This window comes from Eleutherodactylus coqui, chromosome 10 (assembly GCF_035609145.1).
Source record: "Eleutherodactylus coqui strain aEleCoq1 chromosome 10, aEleCoq1.hap1, whole genome shotgun sequence".
Taxonomy (NCBI): domain Eukaryota; kingdom Metazoa; phylum Chordata; class Amphibia; order Anura; family Eleutherodactylidae; genus Eleutherodactylus; species Eleutherodactylus coqui.
The window spans coordinates 3,944,017-3,965,306 of NC_089846.1; the positions used below are offsets into that span (position 1 = coordinate 3,944,017).

A 21,290-nucleotide genomic window follows, 5' to 3' on the forward strand; every position below is an offset into this window, starting at 1 on the left:
TTCTGGGTTGGAGAGGAGGTATGGTTATCCACCAGGAATCTGAAGACTCATATGCCTTCTCCAAACTTTGGCAAACGTTTATCGGACCTTTCCCAATTTCAGCGAGGGTCGGCCAGGTGGCTTTCCACTTGAAGCTCTCAGGCAGCCTAAGGATCCATCCAGTCTTCCATGCGTCCCTACTAAAGCCATTCCGGAAGAACACTTTCATGGGGAGACAGCAACCGCCTCTCCCTCCTGTGAAGGTTCAGGAGCTCGGTGAGTTCATTATTAAAAAATCTTGGAGTCCCGAAAACACTGAGTAAAACTTCAATACGTGGTGCAGTGGCAGGGATACTGGCCAGAGAAAAACTCTTGGAAGCCAGAAGAAAATGTACATCCTCCAAGGCTCACAGGGGAGTTTCACAAAAGGTATCCCGATAAACCAGGCCCTGGGATGTGTGGAGGTCATCCTCCAAGGAGGGGCCAACTGTCAGGACTGTCCTGCACTCCAGCTGGTGGCTCTCACTACTAAGCTATCCAGCCTGTGGACAGTTCCCTTGCCAGACTCTCAGCCTTGTTCCCTGATTACAGTTATCTAGTTCCTGCCCCCTGGTCCTGACCCCGAATCTGTTCTTGATTGCACTTCCTATAAAAGCCTGGTCCTACTATTCCCTCAGTGCATGATTATTCTGCTCCACAGCATTGACTGATCAAGCTCCACTTCTGCCTGCCGCTCTGCTATTGTGACAAGACCTCCTGATACCAACTTCTGGCTTTTCATCTGACTACGTTGCCTTCCTCATCCATCTGTACTGCAAAGCGAGATCTCCCGTTGCTGACTCCTGGCTCGTCACCTACTACTCTCCAGACCTGCAGCTGCTACACCTGAGGCTCCAACTCAGTGCCTGAAACAGCCAAAGATATTTTAATGAATTGGATCCTTACGGATGCAGGGATGCCGATACAGATGGACAGCTATGCAGCATGTCCCGTTGCAGCAGACTGGCAGAATGCTATATGTTGGAGCACCGCACAAGTACACGATACCGATGAACCACCACTCACACACAAACCACATAGTGGGCCGCTAAGGGGAACACTTACTATTGGGACCTGAGAACAGTTAAGAGTTCACAGGGATAGAAAGTGTGACAAGGGGCGGGGCTTATTGGACAACATTGTGACATTGCTCTTGATATCCTCATCGGAGTGCCAATGTGATCAGTCAGCGGTGCTATAAATACTGCGCAGACAATAAGGCATCTGCTTTCACAACACGCATTGACATCAAGCCAGGGTTATGTATGCGATGGGTGTGTAAGTGGAGAGCCGCTCCCATTATCACGGATCACTTCAGTTATGAAATACTGTAACCTTGTGACCTTCGCTGTAACCTGTGTGGAGGATCACCACAGCAGCACAGAGTACTGCAGGAGTGGAGAGCGCTGCTCCTGCTGCAGGCAGTGACCTGCTCATTCATATGATTGTTAGTGAGCGCTGCACACAGGGTCACGAATGCAGAGATTGGCTGTGAGAGGGGTGCAGTCCACAGCAGCACAGAGGACTTCATGAGAATCATGCGGGTCAGAGGGGAACAGTCTGCCCTGATGGAGAGAACCTAGTAGATGCGAAGAGACTTATAACACCGTCCGTGATCCTCCGGGACATGTATGCAAGAGGCAAGATGGAACAATGTCCCCCCTGTGAGCCCCGGGGCGTCACTGAGCTCATCCTTCTGTTGTCTGACGTGTTGCATCACAATACTGAATGGACAATTATATCCTGACAGCAATGACATCACTGGAATCACCGAACAGCTAAATATAGCGCCACCTACATCACCTACTAATCCCGTATACACAGAGCGAGACTATCCGCCCCAGGCAACACTGCGCCCTACAAACACTGCCTATTAATAGCATGAAAAGCAACCGCAAAGTCAACCACCCAGAATGTAATAGAGAGATCACTAATCATCCCTACCGCACTGTAACAAGAGTAATGAGCCATGAAATATAAAACTTATCACATATTGTACAAAGGGGACAGTATCATAGCAGTTATATTCTTGTACATAGGAGCAGTATTATAGTAGTTATATTCTTGTTACATAGGGGGCAGTATTATAGTAGTTATATTCTTGTACATAGGGGGCAGTATTATAGTAGTTATATTCTTGTACATAGGAGGCAGTATTATAGTAGTTATATTCTTGTTACATAGGGGGCAGTATTATAGTAGTTATATTCTTGTACATAGGAGGCAGTATTATAGTAGTTATATTCTTGTTACATAGGGGGCAGTATTATAGTAGTTATATTCTTGTACATAGGGGGCAGTATTATAGTAGTTATATTCTTGTACATAGGGGGCAGTATTATAGTAGTTATATTCTTGTACATAGGGGGCAGTATTATAGTAGTTATATTCTTGTACATAGGGGGCAGTAATATAGTAGTTATATTCTTGCACATAGGGGGCAGTATTATAGTAGTTATATTCTTGTATATAGGGGGCAGTATTATAGTAGTTATATTCTTGTACATAGGGGGGCAGTATTATAGTAGTTATATTCTTGTACATAGGAGGCAGTATTATAGTAGTTATATTCTTGTACATAGGGGGCAGTATTATAGTAGTTATATTCTTGTACATAGGGGTAGTATTATAGTAGTTAAATTCTTGTACATAGGGGGCAGTATTATAGTACTTATATTCTTGTATATAGGAGGCAGTATTATAGTAGTTATATTCTTGTACATAGGAGCAGTATTACAGTAGTTATATTCTTGTACATAGAGGACAGTATTATAGTAGTTATATTCTTGTACATAGGGGAGCAGTATTATAGTAGTTCTATTCTTGTACACTGGGGGCAGTATTATAGTAGTTATATTCTTGTACATAGGGGGCAGTATTATAGTAGTTATATTCTTGTACATGGGGGCAGTATTATAGTAGTTATATTCTTGTACATAGGGGGCAGTATTATAGTAGTTCTATTCTTGTACACTGGGGGCAGTATTATAGTAGTTATATTCTTGTACATAGGGGGCAGTATTATAGTAGTTATATTCTTGTACATAGGGGGCAGTATTATAGTAGTTATATTCTTGTACATAGGAGGCAGTATTATAGTAGTTATATTCTTGTACATAGGGGGCGGTATTATAGTAGTTATATTCTTGTACATAGGAGGCAGTATTATAGTAGTTATATTCTTGTACATAGGGGGCAGTATTATAGTAGTTATATTCTTGTACATAGGGGGCAGTATTATAGTAGTTATATTCTTGTACATAGGAGGCAGTATTATAGTAGTTATATTCCTGTACATAGGAGGCAGTATTATAGTAGTTATATTCTTGTACATAGGTGGCAGTATTATAGTAGTTATATTCTTGTACATGGGGGCAGTATTATAGTAGTTCTATTCTTGTACACTGGGGGCAGTATTATAGTAGTTATATTCTTGTACATAGGGGGCAGTATTATAGTAGTTATATTCTTGTACATAGGGGGCAGTATTATAGTAGTTATATTCTTGTACATAGGAGGCAGTATTATAGTAGTTATATTCTTGTACATAGGAGGCAGTATTATAGTAGTTATATTCTTGTACATAGGGGGCAGTATTATAGTAGTTATATTCTTGTACATAGGAGGCAGTATTATAGTAGTAATATTCTTGTACATAGGGGGCTGTATTATAGTAGGTATATTCTTGTACATAGGGGGCAGTATTATAGTAGTTATATTCTTGTACATAGGAAGCAGTATTATAGTAGTAATATTCTTGTACATAGGGGGCTGTATTATAGTAGGTATATTCTTGTACATAGGAGGCAGTATTATAGTACTTATATTCTTGTACATAGGAAGCAGTATTATAGTAGTAATATTCTTGTACATAGGGGGCTGTATTATAGTAGGTATATTCTTGTACATAGGAGGCAGTATTATAGTAGTTATATTCTTGTACATAGGGGAGCAGTATTATAGTAGTTATATTCTTGTACATAGGAGGCAGTATTATAGTAGTTATATTCTTGTACATGGGGGGGCAGTATTATAGTAGTTATATTCTTGTACATAGGGGGCAGTATTATAGTAGTTATATTCTTGTACATAGGGGGCAGTATTATAGTAGTTATATTCTTGTACATAGGGGCAGTATTATAGTAGTTATATTCTTGTACATAGGGGGCAGTATTATAGTGGTTATATTCTTGTACATAGGGGGCAGTATTATAGTAGTTATATTCTTGTACATACGGGGCAGTATTATAGTAGTTATATTCTTGTACATAGGGGGCAGTATTATAGTAGTTATATTCCTGTACATAGGGGGCAGTATTATAGTAGTTATATTCTTGTACATAGGGGGCAGTATTATAGTAGTTATATTCTTGTACATAGGGGGCAGTATTATAGTAGTTATATTCCTGTACATAGGGGGCAGTATTATAGTAGGTATATTCTTGTACATAGGGGGCAGTATTATAGTAGGTATATTCTTGTACATAGGGGGCAGTATTGTAACGGTATTCTTGCACAGATGTATAGTCTATTTTACCATCTGTCAGCCACATTTTCCATTATGCAGTCTTTCTTATATACTGTATGATGTTTGCAATGTGCTGTAATGACAATTCTTCTCTGTTGCTCCTAGTTTCTGTCTTTGATCCTGTTGAATATTTCCCTGATCCGGCAATAATGCATTAAGTGGAATAATCCTCGTTTATCTCATGTTGCCTGGTTGGAGCCAGAGGTTATTTGTATAGTGATTAGCGCTGACACCGGGCACAACTCCCCCGCAGCTTGGTAAGGGTCCAGTGTGCCAGGCACATTCCTCGGACAGGTGGGGTGGAGGTTGGTGTTGTTCTGTCTGACCTGAGGAGAGATCTGTCTCTTTAATACCAGTGTCAGGTCATGGCACACGGCACCTGCTATTACTGATACCACACTGTGCCAGTAGGGGGCTCTGCAGAGCCCTGTCAGATTTTATAGTAACAGTCTATGATAGGCGGGAGCAACCACACGTTTGACCCGCAGCGGGCACTGCATGAGGTGTATAAGGCTGGAGCTACATCGTGGCATCAGCAGTGACTCAGGGGTTAATCAGGGTTAACAACGACCCGTAAATTGCAAAAAAATCAAATCTTGCTGGAGTTTTTGCAATGTGAGTGCGGCGGCCGCAGCAAGATGCAGGTCACGACACAACCTGCATTGTACCTATTAGGTTAGGAGATTGCAGGACTGCAGGGTGATATGTGGCGGCGCAACCTGAGCTGCAGTCAGTCGCCATCTAGCGCCAGGCCGGAGGACGGACATTCAGATCAATGGTGTTGGAATGATACAAGGTCCGCTCCTAGTGACTCCGGGGTGGGTCATAGAGGGGGACCCTGCTCCGGGACTTCATCCACTGTGCCCTAACAGGCTGGTAATCCTGGCGCAGACGCTGTAAAGGGCAGAAACTGATGACCAATCCTCAGGACATGAGAGGGAACCCAGCAGGGATAAGAAGCTGCAGCTGCTGGCGAGCAGATAATACCTCTATCACTGCTCCATTATAAAATATACCTGCAGAGACGCCTTTAACCCCTTATTGATGCCACCTATTTGGGTTCTAAGGACGCAACATTTTAGGGGGGATTTTCAAAAGCCCTAACCTTGTTATTTTCCCGCCCCGCGGCCGATGAGGGGTGCTTTGTGTGGCGGGCGGTGGTTTTATTGGTACATATAATAGGCAGGGAGAGAAGAAGCCCGCAGTTCTGTCTTTTTTACAGCGCTAATCATGCAGCATAAACGCCCGGACGCTCTGCGGCGGCACGGTTACAGCCACACCAAAATGGCATCAATTTATTTAGGGTTTTCCACTTTTGCACAATAAAAACCAATTTTTGGGAAATAAATATATATATTTTTTGCATCTCTGTGTTCAAAGTTCCAAAACTGTTTCCTTTTGTTGTCTTTACAGCATTTGCGGGCAGGATGAACGGTGCGTCCGTTTATTGTGCGCCTCATTATGGATGCGGCGATACCAAATGCTTTTTCTTTTTTTACATTTAAACTAAGAGGGAAAAGCGCACAAAAAAGTTTTGTTTATTATTAGATTTTTTAAACATTTTCTTATGTCCCTGAAGAGAACTTGAACCTGTGATGCTCTGATCGCTCTGATAATACACTGCAATGTACTGCAATGTATTATCGCTCATAATCAAAAGTCATGGCCGGACAGTTCCAGCTGGCGCCCACTGTGGATGGCCAAGGCTCAGCTACTGAGCCTGCGACATTCGTGGGATGTAAGTGTATGCCCTGGGACAGGAAGGGGTCAAAACTCTTGTGTGCCACATGCAAATGTCCGCTTTCTGGTCCAGTGGGTGGGCCCGGACCCTTTTCTGGCCGGAGCTTTTTGCTACCCCTCCCCCCGCCTTCCCTTTCACCTCAGCTGCTGCTGTGTAAGTCATCCGTGGCGCACCGTGGATTTTCACGTATGCACCAAACGTTTGCAGACCTACACATGTGCAGATGGGAACAAAGTATCTGCCCCCCTACGGGATACATGATCTACGCATGCGCCGCTCCTCAAGCTTCTGGCGCATGTGTCAAAGTTCAAAGTGCTCTGTGGATGAGTTGCACAGCAGCAGCCGAGGAGCTTGGGCCAGAAGAGACGTCCGGGCGAGCCCACCGTGCCAGAAAACGTCCATCTGCCCGTGGCGGGGGAGGGTTAGCGTTCGCTCACACGTAACTTGAACGCTGCTAGTTTAACGCAATGGAAAATTCCACAGCAAAACCCAGTTTTTCTGCATCAAGTAAGATTCTGCAGCAGTCATGTGATGCCCGGCGATGTGATGCCCGGCGATGTGATGCCCGGCGATGTGATGCCACTTGCGCAGCACATACCCGGTGGCGGCACTCAGTTGCAGTTCCCGGTGTGCGCTGTGGGCACTGGCTGTATTTCGGAGGGGCGAGCGCTGCCCGCTGACATCAGCTGCCGTTGGGGCGGATTTTGAATGAGGTGTATTTTGTCACTGTAGAAAAACTAAAGCATTTAATTTGTGTGTTAACTCACCTTTATACTTGGGGGTGCGGTCAGTAGTAGCCAATCACATGTAGCCTCCTGATAGACAGCAGTCCGCACTCCGCTGCCAGTATTTACAGGGGTTCTGGGCCCCGTATAAAGTTTCGGCTCTTCTAGGATTTCCTGACATTTTCTTAGTTGGTCGGTAAAGATCTTACAGATCATCAAAGGGGTCTGATTGTTGGAAGGTGTCAGTCAGGAGGAGGGGCCAAAATATCTCCAAGGCATTACATGTACCATGGAGCACAGAGGAGACCGTCAGCAAGAAGGGGAGCAAAACATCTCCAAGACACTACATATACCATGGGGCACAGGGAAGCCATCAGCAAGAAAGGGAGCAAAACATCTCCAAGGTGTTGCATGTACCAAGTGAAGACCATCAGCAAGAAGGGAATAAAGGAAAAGAGTTTGGTCCGGTGTCCCCAGTAGAGCAAAGTGTGATTGTTCTCCATAAGAGAAGCCAAGTCATCTTGTAGATATGAGACTACAATGGCTGACATAAAAATACATGATGTTACAGCGAGCTATTCAACCTACTCAGGGGTCTTCTACAGGCTTAATGGAATAGATCTGAAGAGGTATATATATACATATGACAAGGCACAGACATGGGGGGACTAATTAGCACTAAAAACAATACCAGAACAGGATGAGCAGAGCAGTAAATAATGAGCCCACTGATAAGGATGTGAGAGTCTTATGGTCTCTAGATTGATGTTAGGGGGTCACCAGGCCAGCGTGTATCTCTGCTCCAGACTTCTCATATTCTCCACTGATGACAGAAGCCCCCTCCGAGGTTCACTCCGGTCCTGACAAAGAAGGTTATAAACTTCCCAAATTCTTCTGTAATGATGAGTTTTAAAGTTGCCTTTTAATATAGTGATTTCCATATGTTGTATGTTGTGTCCGTGACCAGAACAATGCTCGGCCGCAGGTAAGTCGGTCTTGCTTTCTTTAATCGTGTGGCGATGAGATCTCATCTCAGCTTTCGATTTTTGCCCTGTTTCCCCAACATAAAGCCCCCCAACAGGACATTTACTGCAGCGGATCAGGCACAACATCAGACGTGGAACATGTGAACGCCCCCGGGATCTTGCTGAGAACAATCACATTTTGCTCTACTGGCTAATACGGTACCAAACGTTTTCCTTTCCCCCCTTCTTGATGACGTCTCCACTGTGGCCCATGGTACATGTAATGCCTTGGATGTGTTTTCGTTCCCTTCACCTGACTGATTCCTTCTGAGAACAATCACATCAAAAAGGGGATTAATGGCCCAACAGTGACATCACCAAGAACTGGACGTCCTTCAAAAACTGATGAAAAGACCAGAAGAACATTGTTCCGGAAGGCCGACAGCAACACTAAAGGAGCTGCAGGAGTTTCTGTCAAGTCTTGGTTGTGTAGTCATGTTACAACCATCACCCATGTTCTTCATATGTCCGGGCTGTGGGGTCGCGGGGCAAGACAGAAGACTTCTCTAACAAGACCATCCAAGTCCTGCCATGTTTTACCAGAACCTCCATCCCATCTGCCAGAAGTCTGAGGGGGACGTGTTCTGTCTGAGGGGGACGTGTTCTGTCTGAGGGGGACGTGTTCTGTCTAATGAGACCGAGGGGGAACTTGTTGGCCAGAATTCCAAAAGGGATGTTTGGAGTAAAGCAAACACTGCCGTCACCAGAAGACCCCCAGACCGCAGTGACGATAGTGGGGGCAGCATTATGTGGGGGCTGTTCTGCTGCAGGAACTGGGACTTTAGTCAAGGGGAAGGGGATTATGGACTGTCCTAAATATCAGTCCATGTTGGCCCAAAACCTTCAGGCCTCGGCTGAAAAGATGAAGATGAATAGAAATGTCACCGTTCAATGGGACAACGACCCAAAGCAGACGGACAAATGACCAAGAGAACGGCTGCGCCAGAAGATCGCAGTTTTGGAATGTCCCAATCAGAGCCCAGAGCAGAGGTGCTGCAGCTGACTTCGCTTCTATTGAAATTAATGGGAGGCGAAGCTGGCTATGACAGCAGGGTCGGATGTAGTAGGGTAATAGCTCCCGTGGCCCCTCCACTCCTGTCCCCTATGATGCACCTCCGACCCGCTGCACTGACAGGGCGATCAGCTCATTGCCGGGGATAGCGAGCGACCGGTTCCCAGTGATTAACTATTGATGTCCTGTCCTGAGGCTAGATCATCAATCACTTTTGACTGGAAAACCCCTTTATCTGACATGAATGGTGCCTGATGACCTCTGACTATGGGTCCCTCGGCTTCTGTCATGCCGCTCCCAAAGTTTTACTGGACCAAAAGCCACATGGGCATCCTCTATGGTGCGTGTGGCCTGGAACTTCTCAAAAGTCTTGAGAGAACTGTGATACAACATTGTAAATTGTTGGGCAGATGAAGAATCAACCTCAGTAAAAGTTAAAGGAGTTGTCCAGTTGTAAACTATTGATGGCGTGTCTTTAGGAAAGTCTATCCAAAGTAGATCAGCCAGGTTCCGCAGACTGGGACCCCTGCTAAGCAGCTGTTCTCTGGGCTGAGGTGCTCATACACTGAGTTGATATCTGTAGGAAGCAAACAGCTCTGTTCCCACTGCAGTAGCCAGGCCTGCTATTACAGGCCATTCACTACCTGTAGTACCAATCCTGGCCACTACAGTGAGAATGGAGCTGTCTGCTTCCTGTAGAAATCAGCTCAGTGTATGAGCACACTCGTCCAGCGAGCAGCTGATCAGTGGGGTTCCTGGGCAGATGATGCATCTACCATATGGATAGGCCATCAATAGTTTAACAACTGGACAACTTCTTTAAGGCAAACCTGGCAGTACTTCTCACTAAATAAACCAAATACACCATGAAAATCTTGGTTTTTGTAACCAATCAGACATATCTAATTTTAATTGCATGCATTTTTCAAAAACATAAACAGCCACATTGTGGTACCACAAAAGAAGTCATTGCCTCTCACCAGGCTCTCCCTTTATTATTCATTGCTTAGAATTATCTCCTTGGGAAGCTTCTCCACCACCTCATTAAACTCCACTGAATGAGCATTAGTCCTGTGTACCCTTTGTTCTACCAAAAGAACATAATTTTGTCGACTACTGATGACCATTTCCAGTGGTGCAGTCCATGATGGTCATTCAAGACCCGTTTGAAGGGAAGTATTAGACTCGCAAGTCTGTAGTCTCTGTGATCATGTGTAGGGTTGTAGAAGGTTCACCTTGGCCACCACATGTTTACAGCCAGTGATGGAATATTGCTTGTCTCGTATGGTGTAATATTTTAGCTGTCCTGCCAAGTTCTCGATGTTGTTGTTATCCGGGTAGAACCCTTCCCTTAACAATTCATCCAAGAAGCAATCAGCAATATGACTCTTCTCCAGAAGAATGAAAGGAACAATTTCGGCAACGTCCCAGATGCTATGATGCTTCCTCAAGGAAGATTGTATGATGCTGTGAAGCTCTTGAGGGACATTTAAGATGTCACTAGAGACGTTCTGCAGAAAAAATTTTGTCACCTCATTGCCTCCGATGTTACTAATTAGAATATAAATGGCGTTAAGGTACTCGTTACTTTGGTTTAATTTGAAGTAACCATGCAACATGTCCAGAAGAGACCGTGGCATGAGCTCCATCTCATCAAATATGAAGATGGGTATCTTCTCCTCTATCTCCGCCCGAGTGACCGTGTCTGATATCATAGTGGTGAGCTCAGCCTCACAAGATGCAATATCGCTGCGGTTGGGACAGTTGTGCATCACATAATATTGCAAAACAAAGTCGCTTTCCATGACCGATCGGAAGTGCTTGGCTAGTATCCGACCCATGTGACTCTTACCAACTCCACTAGGTCCATTCATGGAGATCACCAATGGCTTATTATGCCAATGAGTGGCCAGGTAGTCCTTAAAGAGGTCCATTAACTTATCAATGGCAACTTTTTGCCCAAACACCTCCCTCTGCATGGTTTTCTCTAGGCCATCCAGTTCATATTTTAAGACGTTGTCGTCCAGATTTTCAATAGCGTTCAAGATTTGGAAGCAAACGATCCCGATGAAGAGGATGAGGCAACGTTTCGCCTTGCTCTTATGTTCTGTTGGGAGATATTTTTTTGAGTTTCCCGGGTAGAGCACCGGCCTGGACTTCTTGCGCTTCTTCTTGCGCTTTATGCTGCTTAGTGCAACCTGCTCCAACGTTGGAGTATCAAAATTAAAAAACATAGGGCTTTCAAAACTTGTTACACACCTACTGTCGGTGGAGAACTGTCGGCGAACCAAGGAGGACTTGATACCATCTGCAGATCTTTTTCCGGATAGGTCAAGCTGCAGGCGACTTTTCTTCATGTTACGGATCTTCCTGCGTATTCGGATGGCCGCCCGTAGAGAAGGTACCAGTGACATCTTGTGTCCGGAGCCTGAGGGCTCTGAGATTGGCTCCATCACATCCATTTCTTGATTAGCTTTTAGGTTCCAGTTTTAAAAATATTGGAGTGAGAGAGAGAGAGAGCGAGAGCAGTTCTGGAAAAATAAAAGAGAGCAGATCAGCTTAAAGAAAAAACGGGAAAAACCTTTATCTGTCATATAGGAACACTTTACTTTGCCCTCGTGTCCATCTGTCTGCACACTGAGGAACCTGAATGGCGGTATTTTTGCTCTGTTCACATTGTGCCTGAGCCTTCTGAAAGATGTACATCTCTGAATCACCCTGGATTTTAAGAGCTGCTCTACTAAATGGGGGGACATTCTTGGCTGCCTCCGGGGGCAGTGGGACAGTCTTGGCTGCCTCAAGGGGCAGTGGGACAGTCTTGGCTGCCTCAAGGGGCAGTGGGACAGTCTTGGCTGCCTCAGGGGGCAGTGGGACAGTCTTGGCTGCCTCAGGGGGCAGTGGGACAGTCTTGGCTGCCTCAGGGGGCAGTGGGACATTCTTGGCTGCCTCAGGGGGCAGTGGGACATTCTTGGCTGCCTCAGGGGGCAGTGGGACATTCTTGGCTGCCTCAGGGGGCAGTGGGACAGTCTTGGCTGCCTCAGGGGGCAGTGGGACAGTCTTGGCTGCCTCAGGGGGCAGTGGGACAGTCTTGGCTGCCTCAGGGGGCAGTGGGACATTCTTGGCTGCCTCAGGGGGCAGTGGGACAGTCTTGGCTGCCTCAGGGGGCAGTGGGACAGTCTTGGCTGCCTCAGGGGGCAGTGGGACAGTCTTGGCTGCCTCAGGGGGCAGTGGGACAGTCTTGGCTGCCTCAGGGGGCAGTGGGACAGTCTTGGCTGCCTCAGGGGGCAGTGGGACAGTCTTCGCTGCCGCAGGAGCAGCCAGAAATGGAGTAAAATAAGAATCATCCTATGCTCACTCTCTCCATTACTCGGTCACTTCCAAGGACAATCATGTCCTACGTGTCCTTAGCCATACCAATACTGTGACGAAGAATTGGCCACAGTGATCTCGTCATCCACGTGCTGGCTGGCAGTGAAGCAGGGCACCAGAGTGATGCAGGCTATCGGCGCGGGGGACACTAGGGGGCACTCTTACTGTGAGCGGGACACTAGGGGGCACTATTACTGTGAGGGGGACACTAGGGGGCACTATTACTCTGAGGGGGAGACTAGGGGACACTTACTGTGGGAGGGGACACTAGGGGGCACTATTACTGTGGGGGGACACTAGGGGGCCACTATTACTATGAAGGGGGCACTGAAGGACACTTACTGTGAGGGGAGACACCAGGGGGCACTATTACTGTGTGGGGGACATTAAAAGACACCTACTGTGAGGGGGACAGTAGAGAGCACTCTTACTGTGGGGGTCACTGAAGGACACTTACTGTGAGGGGGACACTAGGGGGCACTATTACTGTGGGGGGACACTAGGGGGCACTATTACTGTGAGGGGGACACTAGGGGGCACTATTACTGTGAGGGGGACACTAGGGGGCACTATTACTGTGAGGGGGGACACTAGGGGGGACTATTACTGTGAGGGGGACACTAGGGGGCACTATTACTGTGAGGGGGACACTAGGGGGCACTATTACTATGATGGGGACACTGAAGGACACTTACTGTGAGGGGGGACACTGAAGGACACTTACTGTGAGGGGGGACACTGAAGGACACTTACTGTGAGGGGGGACACTAGGGGGCACTATTACTGTGAGGGGGACACTAGGGGGCACTATTACTGTGAGTGGGACACTAGGGGGCACTATTACTGTGGCGGGTCACTGAAGGACACCATTACTCTAAGGGAAACTAATAATATGAGGGGTCACGAACAGGTACTGTTACTGTGAGGGTGAGTCACTGCTCTTTTACAGTGAGAGGGGCCCTGTTACTGTGAGTGGGGGGGGGTCACTATGGGGCCCTGTTACTGTGGGGGGGGGGGTCACTATGGGGCCCTCTTACTGTGAGGGGGTCACTAAGGGGCCCTATTTTTGTGAGGGGGAGTGTCACTATGGGGCGTGGTTACTGTAAAATGTCCACTAAGGAGCCCTATTTCTGTGAGGGAGGGGCCACTATGGGGCCCTATTACTTTTGAAGGGTCACAGGGCCGGGCTTAACATAAAATAGTAGCAATCTGATGTGAATAAACTAGCTGAGATCGCTGCAAACAATGTCCCTTTGATTGCTCCGATATTGGCTGTTTGGGGGTGTTAGCGGAGCTCGCGGTGCGGCACAGAGGGGCACGTGGCGCTCACTGACCCATCTCTAAAAAATAGTACGCCATGCGGGATGCAAAGCATTGCAAAAAGAAGTATCTGACATTCACGCAGCCTGGTCTGGGTGGCGGAGCCCCGGCGTACGGCTGACCGATCTGACAGGAGGTTTGCGCTGTATAATGCAAACGCAGAAGGCCAATGTGAACAGAGCTTACAGAAGCCCCGCCCCCGATCGTCCGGCGCACTTCATACATGGCGGTCGCCTCTGCAAAAACAGGAAGTGTGCAGATAATGGCCTGACGCTCCTCACACAAGGAAGGGAGGGGGGGGGCTGGTCTCTGCGCAGCTCCTCTCACACAAGGAAGGGGGGGGCCTGGTCTCTGCGCAGCTCCTCTCACACAAGGAAGGGGGGGGGGGCTGGTCTCTGCGCAGCTCCTCTCACACAAGGAAGGGGGGGGCCTGGTCTCTGCGCAGCTCCTCTCACACAAGGAAGGGGGGGGCCTGGTCTCTGCGCAGCTCCTCTCACACAAGGAAGGGGGGGGGGCCTGGTCTCTGCGCAGCTCCTCTCACACAAGGAAGGGGGGGGCCTGGTCTCCTCTTAACCCCTTCAAGACCAGACATTTCTCACTCTCTCCTTCCCCCTCCCCGCCTTTCAGGAGCCAGACCTTGGTATAGTTTCCTAACAGCGCGAGGCGCCTTCTCTGCGGCACAACTTATATCATTAATGTGACGGATAACGAAGTTCTGAAGGTTTTTTATGTTTTTCTATTTTTAACACGTAAATACATTTTGTTTTGCTTCCGATCGCCGTATTCTGAGACGCTCACATATTTCGTTGCCCGGGGTGAGGGCTCGGGTATTTGTGGGGTGAGCTGAAGTTTTTATGGCCATTTTGGGGAATTGTGTCTTTTTGATCACTTTTTGTTCAAAGTTTTTGAAACATCAAAAAGCGCCCCAATTCTGTCATTCTGCCCAAGTTCTCTCTTTACGATCTCCACCCCGCAGGATGAATATTGTGATTTTTTAACACTTTGGCCCGTTACCTAACGGCCGCACCAAATATGTGGGGTTTATTTATTTAGATTTTTATGGGGAAAAAGTTTTGTTTTTTTAACTTGATATTTTTGTTAACTATTAAGAACCTTTATTACATTTTCCCCCCTTTTTATTTGGTTTGATCCCTTGTAGTATACACTGTAATACTTCAGACTTGCAGTATATCGTGATTCCACAGATGGCAACCAGCCATCAGCACCCTCCAGCTGCGTTGGTTGGGGTGTGGGCGAGCACCGATCCGGCATCTGATAGACATTGGCCGTACTTACTTGCCGCCGGCGTCCCCGCGGGTCACGGACCCTGCGTGCCGCTGCCAGAGGGGGATGTCATATCTGAAAGGAAGCAGAGAGGCGTGAGAGTCACGATAATTCAGTCTTATGAGCCGATAAACTAACGTGGTCGGCATGGAAACGTAAGAGAAGTACCAAAGATGATGGGGAATGTAGTACTGTGTGCTGCTCTCAGAGTGTATCACACATGATCTGCTTAGATACACCCGCTCAGTAGACTGTATCACACATGGTCAGTTTAGATACACAAGCTCAACAGATGGTATCACACATGACTGGCTTTGATACACAAGCTCAGCAGACTACATCCTACATCATTGGCTTAGATACAGCTACTCAGTAGTCTGTATCACACATGAGCAGTTTAGACAAATCAGGTTAGCAGACTGTATCTCACGTAACTGGCTTAGATACAACAGTTCAACAAAGAGTAGCACAGCAGACTGTATCAAACATGATAGGCTTAGATACACTAGCTCAATAAATGGTACCACACATAATCATCTTAGATACACAAGCTCTGTAGACAGTATCACACATAATCTGCTTAGATACACTAGCTCAATAGATACTATCGCACATAATCTGCCTAGATACACTAGCTCAGCAGACAGTATCGCACATAATCTGCTTAGATACACTAATTTAGTAAATGGTATCGCACATAACCTGCTTAGATACACTAGCTAAATTGACAGTATCGCACATAATCTGCTTAGATACACAAGCTCAGTTGACAGTATCGCACATAATCTGCTTAGATACACTAGCTCAGTAGATGTATCGCACATAATCTGCTTAGATACACTAGCTCAGTTGACAGTATCGCAAATAATCTGTTTAGATACATCAGCTCTGTAGATGGTATCACACATAATCTGCTTAGATACATCAGATCAGTAGATGATATCACACATAACCTGCTTAGATACACTAGCTCAGTAGATGATATCGCACATAATTTGCTTAGATACACTAGCTCAGTAGATAGTATCACACATAACCTGCTTAGATACATCAGATCAGTAGATGATATCACACATAACCTGTTAGATACACTAGCTCTGTAGATGGTATCGCACATAACCTGCTTAGATACACTAGCTCAGTAGATGGTATCACACATAACCTGCTTAGATACACTAGCTCAGTAGATGGTATCACACATAACCTGCTTAGATACACTAGTTTAGTAGACGGTATCACACATAACCTGCTTAGATACACTAGCTCAGTAGATGGTATCACACATAACCTGCTTAGATACACTAGCTCTGTAGATGGTATCGCACATAACCTGCTTAGATACACTAGCTCAGTAGATGGTATCACACATAACCTGCTTAGATACACTAGTTTAGTAGACGGTATCACACATAACCTGCTTAGATACACTAGCTCAGTAAACAGTATCGCACATAATCTGCTTAGATACACTAGTTTAGTAGATGGTATCACACATAACCTGCTTAGATACACTAGCTCAGTATATGGCATTGCACATAACCTGCTTAGATACACTAGCTCAGTAGACAGTATCGCACATAATCTGCTTAGATACACTAGCTCAGTAGACAGTATCGCACATAATCTGCTTAGATACACTAGTTTAGTAGATGGTATCACACATAACCTGCTTAGATACACTAGCTCAGTATATGGCATTGCACATAACCTGCTTAGATACACTAGCTCAGTAGACAGTATCGCACATAATCTGCTTAGATACACTAGCTCAGTAGACAGTATCGCACATAATCTGCTTAGATACACTAGCTCAGTAGACAGTACCACCCATAATCTGCTTAGATACACTAGCTCAGTAGACAGTACCACCCATAATCTGCTTAGATACACTAGCTCAGTAGACAGTATCGCACATAATCGGCTTAGATACACTAGTTTAGTAGATTGTTTGGTAAATATCTAATACCCAGAGATCTGTGAGTCGGTGGGACGAGCGGCGGTTCTACCGACCAGCAGACATCTGATCACACCCGTCCGATCATCGGGGGCTCCGCAGAGCAGCGCCAGTGATACAATGTACCTCTCCGGCAGGAGGACGGGCGCTCCGAGCCTCACACCGCGCCCGCTGGGAGGGAAGTGAGGAGGAGACGGCTGAAGCTTCCTTATCAGGTCCTGCAGCTTCTCCGACAGCTGAGACGCCCAACTACCGAACCCTCACAGAGGGGGATGGAGGGGGATGGAGGGGTCTCACAGAGGGGGCAGAGGTCTCGAGGGGTCTCAGAGTAGGACAGAGAGGTCTGGAGGGGAACGGAGGGGTGTCACAGAGGGGGACAGAGGAGTCTAGAGGGGGACTGAGGGGTCTCAGAGATGGGAACAGAGAGGTCTGGAGGGGGACAGAGGGGTCTCACAGAGTTGGATAGAGAGGTCTGGAGGGTTCTCAGAGAGGGACAGAGAGGCCTGGAGGGGTCTCACAGACGGGGACAGAGAAGTCTGGAGGGGTCTCACAGAGGGGGACAAAGAGGTCTGGAGGGGGACAGAGGGGTCTCACAGAGTTGGATAGAGAGGTCCGGAGGGGTCTCACAGAGGGGGACAGCGAAGTCTGGAGGGGTCTCACAGAGGGGGACAAAGAGGTCTGGAGGGGGACAGAGGGGTCTCACAGATTTGGATAGAGAGGTCTGGAGGGGTCTCACAGAGGGGGACAGAGAGATCTGGAAGGGTCACAGAGGGGGACAGAGAGGTCTAGAGGGGTCTCACAGAGGGGGACAGAGGTCTGGAGGGGTCTCACAGAGGGGGACAGAGAGATCTGTAAGGGTCTCACAGAGGAGGATAGAGAAGTCTGGAAGGGTCTCACAGAGGGGGACAGAGAGATCTGGAAGAGTCTCACAGAGGAGGACAGAGAAGTCTGGAAGGGTCTCACATAGGGGGACAGAGAGGTCTGGAGGTGTCTTACAGAGGGTGACAGAGAAGTCTGGAAGGGTCACAGAGGGGGACAGAGAGGTCTGGAGGGGTCTCACAGAGGGGGACAGAGAGGTCTAGAGGGGGACAGAGAGGTCTGGAGGGGTCTCACAGAGGGGGACAGAGAGATCTGTAAGGGTCTCACAGAGGAGGACAGAGAAGTCTGGAAAGGTCTCACAGAGGGGGACAGAGAGGTCTGGAGGGGGACAGAGGGGTCTGGAGGGGTCTCACAGAGGAGGACAGAGAAGTCTGGAGGGGTGTCACAGAGGGTGACAGAGGGGTCTCACAGAGGTGATAAAAGTGACGCCTATTTATGAAGGACAATTCTGTTCTGCAACGACGCATCAAATCTCCATTATTCCTATTGCAGCAGTGCGACCCCTTTATTACACCCTGATGACCCGTTATTACCCCCCTCTAGTCGCGTTGGACTCCTATCACCTGCAGTGATTTATCGCGGTGTAGATTCCACTATGTGATGAAATCGTTCTGCAGGAATACCGGCCCCTGCGGACAGGAAGCTTCCTGCAGTTGCTGCAGATTAGATGGCGGTGCTGACATGTTCTGACCAGCTGACAGGACGGGGTCAGCGATTCATGCTGCTTGCACCAAATTCTGACCTCCCATCAGCAGCAGAGATCTGGATCCATCTGACCAGGGGATGTTTTCCCGCTGCTTGGTGATACAAGTTTTGCGCTCTTTTGCCCGCTGGAGTCTTTCTGTTTCTCTTAGACACAATGGCGCTGGAACTGGTCGTCCGCTGTTATACCATCCGTGCGGAGGAACGGCGAGTTGTGCGTTCGGACACGTTAGTTGGAGCTCCAGCGTTGTATTCAGCTGACTGTGCAGCCTGTTGGTCAGAACGATTCCTGACATCCTCCTCCGACCCCTTTCAGTGATGAGTTGTTTCCGTCCGCAGGATCCCCTTTACTGGATGTTTTCCTCGATCGCACCATTCTCTGTATACTCTCCACCCCGTTACAAGAGTAACACCCCCCCCCCCCCCCCCCCCGCGGTTGGCAGTGAGACTCCGGCTAGTCTAGCACCGATGACCGGCCTCGTTGGAAGTTGCTCCGATCGCTGGATCTTCCATCTATGTGGATTTTATGCCGCACTCCGGGGTCACGGGGAGAATTTCCATACAGGGAATTCAGTGGGCGTATGATGAAAGTGTGATACTATGTATCTAAGCATATCATGTGTGATACTTCCGTATATCTGACAACCACACTGCACTCCGTTGCTCATCACGTTTCTTCTCGCAAAGAGAACACTTTGGGCCTCATTTAGTAAGATGTCCTCGTTGCCCCCGGCAACCAATCACAGCGCAGCGTTCATCTTACCCCAGCAGCTTGCGTAATGACCGCTGTGCTGTGATTGGTTGCCAGGGGCAACAGGGATGTCTTACCATTAGACGGCCCTGATAAATCGGGCCGAGGATCTCTCCCTTTATCCCCTGTCGCTTCTACGGCAACAACATAAAGCGTCGCATCGGTCCTCGCCCGGACAATGGCATCTGCAGACGTTCTGCTCCGCACCCTGCGTGCCGTATGACATGGTGGTTGTCATGTTGGTGGAGACACAGAGCTGTACCCAAGTATTACCACAGGGGAGTGATGCCACATTGTCCGGGATGTCTCTGTACCCGTTGGTGTGGAGGGTGGTCTTCACTATAACTAATGGCCCTAACCCCCCGCCACCATAACAGAACCTCCTCCAAACCTCACTGTTGGGACGATGCCGTCACGTAGAAACCGCTCTCCAGCCAACCATCACACCCAAGTGCGCCATCCGATGGGAAGATGGTGTCCTGTGATTCATCCACAACACTTGCTTCCACTCACTTACAGTCCGTCGCTCCAAGCCCCGTCGCAGTCACTGCTGTGATGTAGTGTGCAGCCGCTCGTCCATGGTAACCCTTCACATGCCGTTCCCTACGGAGGATTCTGGTACTAATGGATGCCCCATGGCCTGTGAGCCCCCCTGAGTGCGGGCGGATGAGTACAGGGCAGCAGCACACGGTTGAGCGCCGGACACACCTAATAACTGCATAAAACTGCAAGGTTCTTGGCACACAATGTCATCAAATTCATGTGTGCCCATCCACCACATCAAGGCGAACCCGACTGCATGGGTGCCCAGCGCAAAAAACAAGGGTCCGCCGTAGCTTATTGTGCAGCTTCCCCTGTAATGTAGATGTTGGATGTGCAGCCTGTTGCTTCTGCATGCGTGTGCCGTGGCGGAGGAGCGGCTGGTTACACGCGTGCTGCGCCCCATCTGTCCCGGGTGCTTCAGTGGTGGTATACAGCCGGGTAGCCAACCTTCCCATTCATATGGAGGCTGCAGAGCTAGGTACCCATCCGGTAAGGTTCGCCTTGACGTGGCGGATGGGCACACATGAATGTGACCAAATTGCGCGCCAAGAACCCTGCGGTTTCATGCGGTTCGTACAAACAGTTGTGCATATTCTGCAGATGTCAGGTGTGTCCGGGGGGCTGCGGCTCGTGGGTCTCACCATCTCCTCTAGTAAGGGGTCCCTGCAGCAAAGACCAGATCCCTATAAGAGAGGTTACAGGGTGAAGACCAGGGGCCTCCCATGATGTCAGTGAGGCGGGGTCCCGTGCGCTGCACATATACCGCTACAGACATATCATGTAGCACTTCATTATGCTGTAGAGTGCATACTATTGATCAGTGGGGGTCCCGCTGCTGACCGCTGGGATGAGGGGGCTGCAGCGCTCACCCAGGCCCTGCGCCTCCTCGGCTATGTTCGCTCGTTCCGGAAGCCGAGGGCGGTGAATAGAGCTCCTTGTCGGGGCGACGGCACCTTAAGATAAACATAGAGTCTTTTCGGAACACGTGAATTGATGCAGCGACATGTCAGAAGATTGGCGCTGCTCAGTGAGAATACCCTCAGGTTATGAAGCTAATTGTGTGTTCATTGCTGACATCCACGACCCGATCGCGGTCTCGCCCAATCATTAGAACAAGCTTTTCCGGATTACAAAGTGATCAGCACTGCGTCTATAGACACCCGGGTGCCGCGAACCGCATGAAGGGCCCGGTCTCGCCAAAGTCAGGGAATTAAAGAGCTTTACCCACTAGAGACCCACTTTGCCCACAGGATGGCGGATAAATGTCCGATCACCGGGGGTCCGACCTCTGGGACCACCATGTGTTCAGAGTGAGTGGGATCCTGACGCGGACCATACGTGTGGGGCGGCTCTCTGACGGCGGACTGTCTCATCAGGTGCGGCACCGGTTACTTTCTGAGGGATCGGTGGATCTAGTTACATCGCAGTGCCCGCCGTTG

General features: G+C 48.2%; 1 protein-coding gene across 4 annotated transcripts in view; it reads right to left on the reverse strand.

Moving 5' to 3' along the window:
- Positions 1-9,924: 9,924 nt before the first annotated feature.
- TOR4A (torsin family 4 member A) overlaps positions 9,925-21,290 on the reverse strand; it is a 29,603-nt gene continuing 18,237 nt past the window's right edge. For 2 of the 4 annotated variants that reach the window (XM_066580026.1, XM_066580023.1), the window contains exons 2-3: positions 15,035-15,097; positions 9,925-11,580 (exon numbers count right to left, since the gene is read on the reverse strand). In XM_066580026.1, the coding sequence (XP_066436123.1) occupies positions 10,258-11,511 (1,254 nt within the window). In that variant the 5' untranslated portion in view covers positions 11,512-11,580; positions 15,035-15,097 and the 3' untranslated portion in view covers positions 9,925-10,257. Of the gene's footprint in view, positions 11,581-15,034; positions 15,098-16,988; positions 17,166-21,290 lie in introns of those variants that run through there. The other 2 variants (XM_066580022.1, XM_066580025.1) reach the window with 2 other exon arrangements.